We start from the raw sequence: 13,306 nt of genomic DNA, 5'->3' as shown, positions 1-13,306 counted from the left end.
TCTTTTTTGATCTGAAACAGCTAGTAATGAAATTAAAAAAAAAATTAAAATGCGTTACGGTCCTTGTGACCATGAAGATGGATTATCTGACTCAAGAACAGTAAAATAATATGTTTAAATCTTAAACACCTTTAATGAAAACTGGTTGCAGGCAAAAAAAAAACAGAAAACATTTAAAACCTTCACTTTCAGAAGGTCCCTTTAAAGGTCAAGGTAATTTTTCTATCCGACGAATTCTTCCTGAATTCTCCATCTCAAAAGCCTTAATACACCGTTACATTTATTTCGCTATCTGTTCTTGTTCTTAAGATAGATATTTGAGTTTGTCCCAAAGTAGAACACAGTGCAACGTTGGCAGCGAAAGAGCTATTCACGCGTTAAAAGGTAAGCCCAAAACGACCCACAGCTTTTTAAGATACAATAATATATGGGGCGTTCCATACTAAAATAGCCGGGGTTCACACTTCATGTGTTTCATTGGTTTACAATTTTTAGGGTTGATGGACAAAAATAAATAATAAACAAATAGGAAATTTGAGCTTTATTAATATATTTTTAAAGACTTTACAGCACAAAAATAAAAACAAATCGATTTAATAGTTTTCCACATATCCCGAGAACGGGGCGAGGAAAAAATTTGAAAAGAATCACACATACACACATCAAAATTCTCTATGAAAAAAAAAATTTTTTAAATATTTTTTCTTGAAAACTTTTTCACATACAAATTAAAAAAAAAATAATAATTTGTTAAAATATACCATCTCAAAAAAAAAAAAAAAAAAATTTACAATGGTAGCTCTGAGTACTGCGCAATATTTAAGTATAGTTTTATGGGGTGCACTCTAATTAATCTAATAATTTGAGTTTACAAATTTACAAAACGTTTTTTCGATTTTTTTTTTAGTATGTAGTTTTGTACTGTAGTAAGTTTTAGTATAAAAAATATTAAAAATCATCGCAATTTTGCAGTAGCTTGAACCCTGAACTTTGTTATACTAAACTGCATACTCAAAGAAATTTCCGAAATTTGTAAATTTGTCATGTACTAATTTTACTCAACTTCGGTGTAAAAAAAATTCATAACTCAAATTATTGTAGAGTGCACCCCATAATACTATACTTAAATATTGCGCAACACCCAGAGCTACCATTGAGACTTTTTTTAATTTTTTTTTGAGATCGCATATTTTCATAAACAATTTTTTTTTGTAAAAAAATTTGTATGCTAAACATTTTTTCTAGAAAAAAAATTAAAAAAATATTTCTCTTCAAGTACAATTTTAATGTGTGTAAATGAAATTTTTTTTTAATTTTTTCCTCGCCCCCTTTTCGAGATATTTGGAAACATCGATTTGTTTTTGTTTTTGGCTGTAAAGTTTTTAAAAATGTATTAATCAAGCTCAAATTTCATATTTATTTATTATTTATGTTTATCCATCCATCCTAAATGTTTGAAACAAATCAAACACATGAAGTGTGAACCCCGTCCATTTCGGTACGGAACGCTCTTTATAGAAATTAAAGTGAAAATTGTAGTCTCGAATATTTTTTGCCATCAACTTTATATTCTGTCAATTTTTAAATATGTTTACATTAACAAAATTGTGTACTCACTGGTCTCCGACTCCCAGCCCGGTTCCACATCATTCTTTTTATTTTGCTCTTTCAGCCAAGTGTAGAGTGGAGCAAAATATTCCATTACACCTTTACCGCTTAGCTTACGCTCGCCTGTGGCGATTTCCATTAAATCCCGCCAGTGCTTGGTTGCGCCTGCTTCCATCATTTTCCTGTTGCATAGAACAAAAGTGAATATTTTTTTTTTGAAAATCAGTAAATATTCGCGTATGTACATACAGTGACTCAAACTTGGTTACATCACTCTACATATGTGTGTATTTTACGCATTTACTCACTTCATCAAATCGCCAGCATTCGTGCTGCCATAGAAATCACAGTTGTGCAATGGATACTCCGGGTCACCGGGCTTATACTGCTCGCTGGCTAAACAAAATGCCCGATAAAACTGAAAGCCCAATATTTCCGAAAGCAATTTCCTGTTAACGAAACGTGAAAAAGTGAAGATAAATATGTACATATGTATACATATACATAAGTAGAGTTGAGATATGGGGCCTATGTGGATTTTTGCAAAAACTAAGCTACGTAAACTTCTAAATCGCTGTGCTGACGTTTGGTCGTTGATGGCCATTGGCCAATGGCAACAGCCAAAAACTGGCCGTCAGTAAATAAATCTCTATGTGTGTGTGCGTGTGTATGTGTGGGCATGTACTTAAAGCGATGCCGTTAAAACACACACGCGAAATGCACTTCAGAGTCTGTGCATAAAAATTTATCTGTTTGCATTTGGCCAAGCGATTTTTGGCGCAACACGTCGCTGACGGTTTTACTTGGATGCGTTTCGCGCGCTGATGGGCATTACTGTATTTGGATTTGTATCGTTTTCTTTTTTGTAATAGTTTTTGCTTTTAATCTTCGGGCAGGATGAAGCTTTAGATCAAAAAATATTTAATTAGATTGCTCTCATCCGCTTCGCTGAGTGCATGGAATTTCTGCGTGTTTTATTTGGTACAATTTATTTCAATAAAACTTAGCATAAATAAACTTAGCCAAAAACATAAGAAATTTTCATGTTTTTGTGTGACTTCAAAATATTTTTAAAATAAAACCTTAAACCAATTTCGTCGGGCATCCATATTGTGGTGCACAATTCCGTTACCTAATTCCCTTAGTTCAAGTTGAATAGGATTTTTTAGGAGTACTAATTCAGCTTTAACCTCATATTATTAATTCAACAAAATTCAATTTTTCAAACAGGTGGCAACCTGCTTCCCTAAAAAATGTGTTCGTTAGTAAATTTTCATAAACCTCTTTAGTTTAAAACCAGAAATGTGAAATTTTAATTCGTTTTCTCAATTTAAATAGGTAAAATTTTTCTAAAAGGTGGCAACCCATCGCGAAAATATTTTTCTAAACCTCTTTAGTTTGATACGCATATTGCAATATTTAATTTATCTTATTAATTAAATTAAATTAAAATTTTCTAACAGGTGGCAACGTACCACAAATTTTTTTCAGCAGTAAGCCTTCTTAAGCCTCTTTTTAACAGCCATATTGCAATGCTTAATTTCTCTCATTATAAATTACCTTAACTACAACTTTCAAACAGGTGGCAACTCTAATTTTTTCTTTATTTTAAGTTAGACCGTCAAAGGGAATATGCTCTGGGGTTGTTTCCATTGTCCTTTCAGGTAGCCTGTAAGAGTTCTAAGACCTTCTCGACTAAGTTATTTCCGAGCTCTTTCTTCAAGGAGTTATGAATTTCTTTAATTGCCTCATTCGCTTTGACTTCCGCCAGTGGACAGCAATCTGAGATTCTTTTCAGCTCCTAAGTAAATGATTAAGTAACTCTGAGGATAACCTTCTGAGAATGCAGAGTAATCAGAACTCTACATAGTGAGACAAGTTTAGAACTTATTCTCAAACCGGCATTCAAATTTAAAAATGTATGTATATCCATCCCGAATACACACCCTACCCTCTGATATTCAAATACTCACACTGTGCTTGGCTTCTCAGGGTTCAACCCATGATAGAATTTGAAATCCGGATCAAAAGTTTTCTCATTGCGTCGCATCGGTGGCACTACACCAGCATATTTATTCTGCAAACTCCAGTATGCGCAATTCAAGTCCTGTGCACTAATGTGACCATCCATAACATCAACCAGAAATTTGTCGTTAATGAAGTACTGCGGTATGGCTAAAATCGTGTGAATACCCTGAACAAAGAGAAAAGAATATATGAATTTTTTTTTTACTTCTATAAAGATTCGTCTTGAGCTCCATTCACCATGCGGAATAGCCGATTCATCGATTGCTCCTCATTTAGGCTGTGATTGAAGAGTATATGTAGCCGATTGAGATGTCGCGGCGTGCCCGAGGCTATAACAGCTGCCTCACCTATAGCACTAGCAAAACCTGGACAAGGTTCACTGTCCACACCGAAAGGCAATTGTCCACGATAGAGATTGTATTGCAGTTCTGCCATATTTCCATGTATTTGCATAAGTTTCTTATAATCCAATTTGGGGCAATAGCGCAGAGCGGCATGGGGTGGAAAGTAAAATACCTCGGCGCGACAATCGGGCCCGAGTTCTTCATCGCCAATGCGACGCGAAAATCGTTCGTAGAATGAACTGGGAAGAAAAAAGAGATACCAAAATGAAATTAGCTAGTCTAAGAATTTTAGGCATAAAAAGTGTGAAGGTATTATTGAACCATCATAATATACCTTTTTAGGGAAATAGTATTCCTTAGTTCTTAAAAGTTATTGGCGAATCGCAGATATATGAGCACACAAACATTTAATATTACGGTTTACTAGAGCAGATGCCGTTCATTTCATAATAAGACACAAAAACATTAAAAAAAAAATATTTTCAAGACAAGCTTTTTTTAGTTGTTAATAAAAAAAATCGAACCCACACCACTTAACGGCTAAATGGTTTATGGAGTCATTTAAATCTATTTATGTAATATATGTAGGTCCGGCCAAAAGTACATATTTTCCAAATATCTCAGCCTCTGCGCTACCTATCGGGTAAAATATGAACCATATCGCACAGGTGAAACTTAATGAAAAATTTATATTTTGAGAAAGAAAAATACACAATTTTTATTTCTGTATTTTTTTAGCCCAAGAATTTATTTAACATATTTTTAGCAGAAAATGTGTAGAAATATTTGATTTTAATGTGTTTACTGTATTATTTACCATGAAAGCACTCGGAAAATCCTGAAAAGTTAATATACTTTTCTCAAAACCAAGGCTTAATGGGAACTTTTGGACTCCAGAATCGTGTTCAGCATAGGAATGCAAAATACCTACATATATACATATATCTAGATTTCTCGGCTAAACTATCTTGATTCCCTGCTGAATTTGCCGATATCACTTGTGGTTGATCCTGATATAAATGATAGTTTTGTTTGTATGTATGTGTCTTCCGAGTACTTTATGCCTAACAGCCGCTAGACCTGGGTATTCGCTTAGGAAATTCATTCCATAATATGGCAGCCCCATTCTATCTGCATGTTTGCCTATGGGCCAGTGGCCCGTAATGGTTGCTACAACTCTAAATAGCTCTGCCTTGATCTATGAGGCAGGTCTAGTGTCTTTGTCCTGTTATAAATAGTCAGACCAGAGTTTCCTGGCTATTTTGCATATCTGTATATCTGACCACCTTTTCCTTGCTAGTCCAGAAAAAAAAGTTTCTCTTTGAACGACTCGGAGGGGGCATCCCAGTGCAATAGTCTCGGATTCCTCCAAGTAGGCTCCTGCCGGGAACCCAGACAAGTGCTCCTCCGAGTATTTCGCTTACAGTTGAGTGGAAAGTTCCCATAACTGCTAGTGCAAACTCATCAATGTACGCCACATTACTTTTACGTCCCTTTTTTAAGATCTTTCCGAATGACATTCAGCGCTATTAGCCAAAGAAATGGTGCGAGAATGCCTTCCAGTGGGGTACCCCTATTCATATGGTGGGTCACGGACGCAGTGCGATCTAGCAGTCTAGCATCGACTATATCCATCTCAAGCCACTGTCATCAACCCCCAGTTCCTGTAGGGAGTCTGCAATAGTGTTGACCTTGATAGTTTTAAACCCGCCCTCAATGTCAAGAAAGGCTGCTAAAGTATATTGCTTGAAGTGGAGTGATTTTCCCACGAGAATCACCACTTCGTTTAGAGCGGTTTCTGTGGATCGTTCCTTAGTGTACACGTGTTGTGCATTCGAGAGGGTCTCTTCCTCTAATAGCGATCTTATATAGATGACTAGGAGTCTTTTCGTTGTATTAAGTAAACATGAAAAAAGGGTTATAAGTCTGAAATCTTTTGCTGTTTCGTGATTCTTTCTTTCTTCTTGGCTTAGGAATGAATGTAACTTAAAGTGATGGTGACTTTGAATATAGAGCTTAATTGTAGTAGGAAACTGCTTATGGCATACAAGAGTCCAACATTCTACTGTTTGTGAGTTCGAAACTAGTGGAACCTGAAGCGGTTGTATCTGAAATGCTGCCCGGGAGGTGTGTTTTGCCTAGTATCTCCAAGCGATTTTTGGCTGAGTTTATCCACACAACATTATTTATTTATTTAGTCGCATTAAGTTGGTATACATTTTGAACATAAATTTTCTGAGCCTTCCACTTTCTTCTTTCCTTGGAACTTTCTATGGCCGAACAGTAGGATTGTCGGGATTTTGCCGAAGCTTTCCTTAGTTCTATTGCTACGACCTTATGGCACTTTTACAAGGCCCTTATAGCTTTCATTAAAGAGTTTTCCAAACTTGTCTTTCCGAGTTCTGAGTTGTCCATTCCAACACAGCGGCGTTTTATTACGAGCTATACTTTTTGGAGTTGAGCTCTCAAAAGCTTTTCTCATAGCTTCCTCTAAATTATTTATTATACTGCCCAGATGCTCGACTAAAGTAATCGTTTGACCTAATTTACTGACTTGTTAATACTATAGCAAATCACGTAAATGACTCGTAACCACGTAAACCTCATAAACTTACTTAATTTTGCATGGGAAACCGATTTTTACGAGCTTTACTCGGTTACGAAGCATTTGCGAGTTTAAATGAATACCCATAGTATATCATTATACCTATCTCAATGATATAAGCATATCTTAACGGGTTCGTATTGCATATAGTATTTAAGCTCGACATTTGCTATTGTGGAAACTAATGTAAAATGTTACTTTTACCAGAGTCCAATAGCTTCAGCCTTCAATTCTAATTTTAACACTACTTACTCTGACATGTGATTCAGTCCGATTGACTCAAAGAACTCTGCCGCCTTCTTAATGATCTTCAATGATGTCACAAGTATCTCCTCCAGACGTTGCTGCACCGTCGGCAATTGATTCTTGGGAAATGGGGTGCGGAACACCGTACGAGGTGACCAAGCTTGCCGTACAATTTGTCCAATACATGCGCCGGTATGGCACCATCATCGGCATTTAATTTCTCACCATAGGTGTTGCGCACACATTTGAGTAGATAGGCGTGCAATTCCTGGTACAGTGGCATTATTTCCCAAACGACATCCTCGAGCTCACGTTGGAAATTATCCGTATCGTAATACAGATACCAGGTACGTGATGGGGTTATGTGGCCTGTGTGAAGATACAAACGTACATACAATCTACATATGTAAGTATTTAAGTGGAAGCAAGATAAGTTGAACATAGAAGTGTAAATGTGAAAAAGGTAAAGATAAGCATTTAAAATAGCTATGTACATATGTATGCTGTGCTGTGCATGTGCAGTGCACATACCACATCGCTGATGGCATTGGTGTTCGTAAGTGTCCTATTCAATTGTGATTAGTTGAATGGCATCTTGTTCTCATTGATTTCTTGTCAATCGCATGGCCACTGCCTGCCTCATTACCACTTCGCTTGCTCGTAACCGTTCCGTTGCAGCACATTATTAACGTCCGTTCTAGTTGTTACTCGAACCTTCGGGTTATGCGTCCACCGGTCAATTTAGTTAATATATTTATGTGCGTAGTCGCACACACACACACACACACACACACACACACACACACACACACACATTCTTGCACGTTTGCACCGAAATCACATCCCAGCAGGGAAAGCTACTAGTTGTGACCTAGATTGCCAACAGTCTGCGTTTCAGTCCAACTAGTTAACGTTCTAAACTATTACATTGTTAGTGACTGGTATTTTGAACATGGCGGTGTTCTACGAGATGCCAATTCTCTGGAAAATGTATGCCCCGAGAAAGGAGTAAATATGCAATTTTGCTCGCGGCGCTTCAACAGTCGCCATGGCTGAGTAAGCAGAGCACTGACGTGCCATTCCTGAGGTCCGAAGTTCTAGTTCTCGGGCAGGGAATTTTTTTAATGTGTAGGTTTTTATTTTTGATTTTTAAATTTGATTTTTTAAAAAGGAAAATTTTTTTTGAAGTTCATTTAATTTGTATGGCACAAGTATTTATTTACATACATATATGTACATATTTTTTCTCAAATAAAAATCGATTTTAAAAATTGTAATTTATATTTAAAATTAAATATAACCTCAGAACTAGAACCGATAGTCTTTATTAATTGCGTTTAAATTTTGACTTTGACAATTCAATTCGCTAAACGCAAAAGCTGTTCAAAATTGTGGAACGGTTAGGCCTTCGCTTTAGCTTATAGCAGATCACGAACTGGTATCTTTACTGACTGGGTTGGCTTTTCACTGCAGGGATACTTCCACTGAGGCAAAGTGTGAATGAGCGAGTGCTTGGTTGTTTATATGTGTGTGTGTGCTTTAATTACCCAGTTGTATGTGCCATTTTAAATGCAATTTACGACATCTATTCGCAATTTCATGCCCGACACATTGAAGGCATAGTATTCGTTCGATCGACTGACTTGCCATTAACTGTACGGCCGGTTGACTGTTGGCTGCTGGCTGCTGTGCCAAAGTAATCGCAAAACCGGGGAAGTGGATGCAATGAGTATATAACTATGTGGGTTTTATGTTACCTCCCTTTTCAATCAATATCCATCAGTTTGTATGCTTGTGCCGGTGCTCAAACGATTTGCTGAGTGTGTGCTTTTGTGGTGCGCTTTGTCCGCAAATTAGGTTGGTAGTTCTACTGGCTGACAATAACTACTCTTACTCGCGATTGCATGGGAGTAAATATGTTTTGTTGTTAGCCGAAACAGCGATGACTTGCGTAAATTTTACTTATGTAATGCGTCCTTATTTGTTTTTTTTTGTGCACTTCCTACCACGACTACTTTTGCGTTGATTCTAATTGCTAATAGCAGCTTGGGTTACTAGCGCTGCAAGCGGTAAATAGTCAAAAGTCCATTTAAAGTTTGAAACAGTGAAATCATCTTAGGTTTCATAGCAAAGATTTTTCTTGGGTTTAAGCTAGGGACCGCAATAATAATTTTTTAAATATCAACTCAACCAACATACTCCGTGTTACTCGGACTACCTTCAGCGGCACTGATTTTTATTTTTTAAGTTGTTTACAATTACTATTAATAACATTGTACAAACCCTAAAATAACACATAAAAACGCCGATAAACGTAAACTTAATTTTCGGATTAAATACGGGTGTGTATAAAATTTTTCTAGATCAGGTAATTTTCCCAAGATATTTTGATTTTAAGTTCGCGTTGCCAATGTAAAAAATCATACTTTAACATGGAATATGTCACTCATAGATACGCCATGCACAAAACTTTTGGAAAAAAATTTCACAGTGAAACATTTTTGACAAGCTAATTTTTTTACATTTAAAAACCGGATCGTATTTGTATGTGAAGTTATGAAAAATGTTTTCACTTCACGTTTTCACAGAACAGGAATTGGCCCCCAGATCTAGAAAAACTAAATAATCAAAGATCAGCTTACGGTTTTTGGCGTTTTTTATGTCATTTCAAACCTGGAGATTTTCGCAATAGATTGATTATTTTATGAGTTATTTTGCTTTAAAAATAATTGTTATTATTTTTAAATTGATAATATCTATTATGTACATATTAATTATAGAAGGAAATAAAATAATTTTTGCGTCTTTTTCCTGCCATGCAAAAGTAAGGGTAAAGTTAATAGTAATGGTAATGGGAATAGTAATGGTATTGGCAATGGCATTGACAACGGTAGTGGTAATGGTAATGATACTGGCAATGATAATGACAATGGTAATGGTAAAGGTATAGTTAATGGTAGTGGTAACAGTAATGGCAATGCCAATAGTAATTGCAATGGTAAAGTTAATGATAATGGCAATGTCATAGGTAATGCTCACGGTAATGGTAACTGCAATTGTAAAATGGAAGTCGTCGTTTTTGTGTTTGCCTTTATATTTAACTAACTAACTGGTATTCGTGTTCGATATACCATACCTATTCGACGTCTTACAGGACAATTCTTGCAGCTGTCTTTCACCTCACCACAGTCAAGATAAAAGTCTTTCGTAAGACAGTTAATTATCTTAAAAGCTTATTGCTGTCTTTCGAAAGATTAATTGGAAGATCTGCTAACGAGGAGGTCTCAGCGTTATGCTGTTAGCCTTTTAAGTTTTTTTTTAATTAAATTAAATTTAAAAAACATAAATATTTCTCTTTTTAAAACAATCAACAGTAAAGAATAAAAAATAAATAAATAAATAAATAATGAAAATATAGCAAAAATAAACGTATTAATGTTTTTAGAAATTAAATGAAATTTCAATGATTTCTTCTTAATTAAAAATAAAAAATTTAATTAAAAAAGGAAAAAAACAATTCCGCCGCCCGAGACTCGAACTTGTGATCTTTTGAACGGCACGCCTACGCTCTGCTCACTCGGCGATTGCGATCGTTGAAGCGACGCGGGCTAAATGACATACAAGTGCTTTCTCTCAAAAAATAGCTTTTCACCGCGAGTGGTAAACAAGGGAGCTTTTTTTCTAACACTTTTGTGCTAGACAAAGACAAAAGTCTTTCGAGCTATCTTGTCATCTATCTTTCATTTGTCTTAGGAAAGACCATTTACTGTCTTAGCCAGAAGTGGCCTGTTATTCGTTATCGTGTCTTTTATCTTCCTTTTCATCCGTGTTCATGTTTATTTGTAGTCAGCGTCTCATTTGTCCTATTTTTCGTAATCGCTTGCGTCCTCGTACTCGTCTCGGTCGTCCTTTTAGTTTTGGTTTTCGTATTCGTATCATACGTCGTGTTTGAATTTGTTTTCGTCTTCGTTATCGCCGTCATTTTCCTATTCGGCTTCACCTTCGTCTTCATCTTTGTCTTCGTCTTCGTCTTTGTCTTCGTCTTCTTATCCGCCTTCGTCGTCATGATCGTTTTCATATTCAATTGATGGTTAGGGTTAAAGCTTACCATTATATGACGCTGCCAGTCGAAGTAGTCGCACATAAGAAATGAATGCAGATTTGGCACGATCGCGATCGGCCAATACTGAGCGCCATTGCCTCCAGAAGTACTCCAAGTCTGCCAAACTCTTGGTCCGCACTGCATGATTCAGTATTGTCGGCACCATGGCAACCTAACAAAGCGCATGCAAAAAATATTAAATTTATTTTCTATCCTCTAATTTTCAGCACTCCTCCCGCTCACCGTTTGCTGACAATCACCCAACGAGCAAACCATGCGCGTGGTGACAAATGTTTGCATTGTATGCAATAGATCCTTGGCCTCCTCGTAGTCCTCATCTGTTAGACCATACAGTTGTAATTTAGCGAGCCGTCTCACACGTCTTCGCAATATTGGATCGCTCAGCTGCATTACCGGTATTGTGCTGAGATTCATCGCCAGCGAATAGACCAAGTGACGATAGTCATTTTCGATTTCTTGCTTTATTGGCGCTTGATTGATGGCATTGTAACCACGTCCCTTGGTGGTGAGGCTGAAGAAACTGTTGCGACGCCGCGTCCAAATGCTCTGCATGCGTGCCGAAGCCTTTTCCAAGTATTGCTTGGCGTGCGCCTCATAGGTGGCGGCATGCGGATATTTCACCTTGGCGGTGGTATTGGTAGTAGTGGGTGCCGCGGCGGAAGCTGTAGCTGCCGCAAGCGCTGTAGTTGGCATGAAGATTAGTGAAACGAAGAGCAGGAGAAGGGGTAAAAGCGCGAAAGCGACATTTGGCAGCTGAAAAATTAGTTTTTGAAAATTGAGTTGATGGTGAGTAAGATTTATTTTGAAGCAATTTACTTACCAATGCAGGCCACCGCGTGTTTGAGTGAATATTGGTCATTTTGCAGGCATTCATAAGCAAAGAGTGGCTGAACAAAAGGAAAGAAGACCAAAAGCAGTGTAGGAAAAAAATTCGTGGCTTATCGGAATAACATTGTTATGCACAGAATAACAAGTGAAGTGTGGTCGATGTAATAAAAACGAAGCAAAAACTAAATAAAAACCAAAAAAGCTTAATACGCGCCCGCTCAATGCAAGCTTGAATAAAAACTGCGATAAGACAGAAAACGAAAAGAAAAAAGCACGCCACGAACGCTGATTAGAATGCTGTGTATGAATAAAAAAAAAAAATGGAATAAACCAAAACATTGCAAAATGTTACAAACATAAATTTATGAAAGAATCGTTATCTCATATTTGCTTAACGCTTTTCGCTCGATCGTGGTGTGAATTTGAAATTTTAGCTTTTATAATGAAAAAATTATGAATCAAATAGTTTCACTAACTAAACAGTAGTATGTTTTAATATTGTATAGTAAGATAAGCCAGAGATTTTCTACTGCAACGCTTTCACTCAGAACTTTTTGGTTACTAGAATTTTGTTGTTTAACTTACACAAAATACTTTGTCATTCAAGAAAATACGATTTTTGCCCAAATTTCACTATTTCAGGGGCTTTAAAATTAAAAGTTACTTTGTTTTATCTCAAAGTACTTTGCCTTCGACAAGTTTGGATTTGTATGTATTGTAAAACTTTTCTGCTGCTAATGTACGATGCTGCTGTGCCAAAGCCGCGAAGGAGACTGCAAGTTTTAAAGTTTTTCATAAAATGCCTTTAAGATTAGTTGCGCTTATCTGCTGCTCAAAATATACTTTTAAATCAGTTGGGGTATACTACATACATACATATGTGTGTATAATGTGTGCATATAGGGAATAATTGAGAGCATAATGCCCTCTCATACGTCGCGCTCGACGGTTGACCAGACACCAGATTGTATAGAAGCCAACAACATCACATCCGCTGTGCCTTTTCTAATCGGTTGCCGGTTAATATGCAAATGGAACGTACGCCAAAGCACCCTAGAAATATGATGCTTATACAAAAAACCACCTAAAACCAATGCAAGACTCTTGAAAAACGATTTCAAAGCTAATAGGCAGTTGCAAAAAATGGTGCTGGAAAACCTAGGAACCAATAACAGTGGTGGGTTCCGGGACATAGGGTGGAGTTCTTAAGGAGATGGGAGGACTCTCAAATTGAAACCCAATGGCGGAAGACCTAGCTTAAACTGAGAACGATTACACTCGCCCAACAGCAATTGATTAAGCTAGTCAAATAATGAAAAAGTAACAAAGGATTTAAAAAATGAGAACGTATAATTTAAAAACATATTTTCGAAAGTTAACGGAGCGGGAGGGGGAGGAGCTTTTGACACAGCTCAATTTTCAAGTGAACATGCTTTATTATATATAACATATATATTATGTATGTATATATATACACATATGTATTAGAGCTCGGGCAATTCGGTTAATCGATTAACCGAATTA

General features: G+C 36.6%; 1 protein-coding gene across 1 annotated transcript in view; it reads right to left on the bottom strand.

Annotated features, from left to right (window-relative positions):
* Positions 1–12,565, bottom strand: part of LOC108365732 (angiotensin-converting enzyme-like) — a 16,669-nt gene extending 4,104 nt beyond the window's left edge. Inside the window, 10 exon segments of the mRNA XM_017619868.1 lie at positions 1,618–1,790; positions 1,917–2,057; positions 3,582–3,802; positions 3,874–4,219; positions 6,838–7,006; positions 7,009–7,200; positions 10,940–11,105; positions 11,177–11,707; positions 11,775–11,841; positions 12,368–12,565. Coding sequence (XP_017475357.1) covers positions 1,618–1,790; positions 1,917–2,057; positions 3,582–3,802; positions 3,874–4,219; positions 6,838–7,006; positions 7,009–7,200; positions 10,940–11,105; positions 11,177–11,707; positions 11,775–11,841; positions 12,368–12,384 — 2,023 coding nt within the window. The 5' untranslated portion in view covers positions 12,385–12,565.
* Positions 12,566–13,306: the final 741 nt, after the last annotated feature.

The sequence above is a fragment of the Rhagoletis zephyria genome, unplaced genomic scaffold, assembly GCF_001687245.7.
Source record: "Rhagoletis zephyria isolate East Lansing unplaced genomic scaffold, Rhagoletis_zephyria_1.1 Rzeph_scaffold_01980, whole genome shotgun sequence".
In the NCBI taxonomy this organism is placed as follows: domain Eukaryota; kingdom Metazoa; phylum Arthropoda; class Insecta; order Diptera; family Tephritidae; genus Rhagoletis; species Rhagoletis zephyria.
The sequence above is the reverse complement of the archived record's forward strand: the minus strand, read 5'-3'. Positions and strand labels throughout refer to the sequence as shown.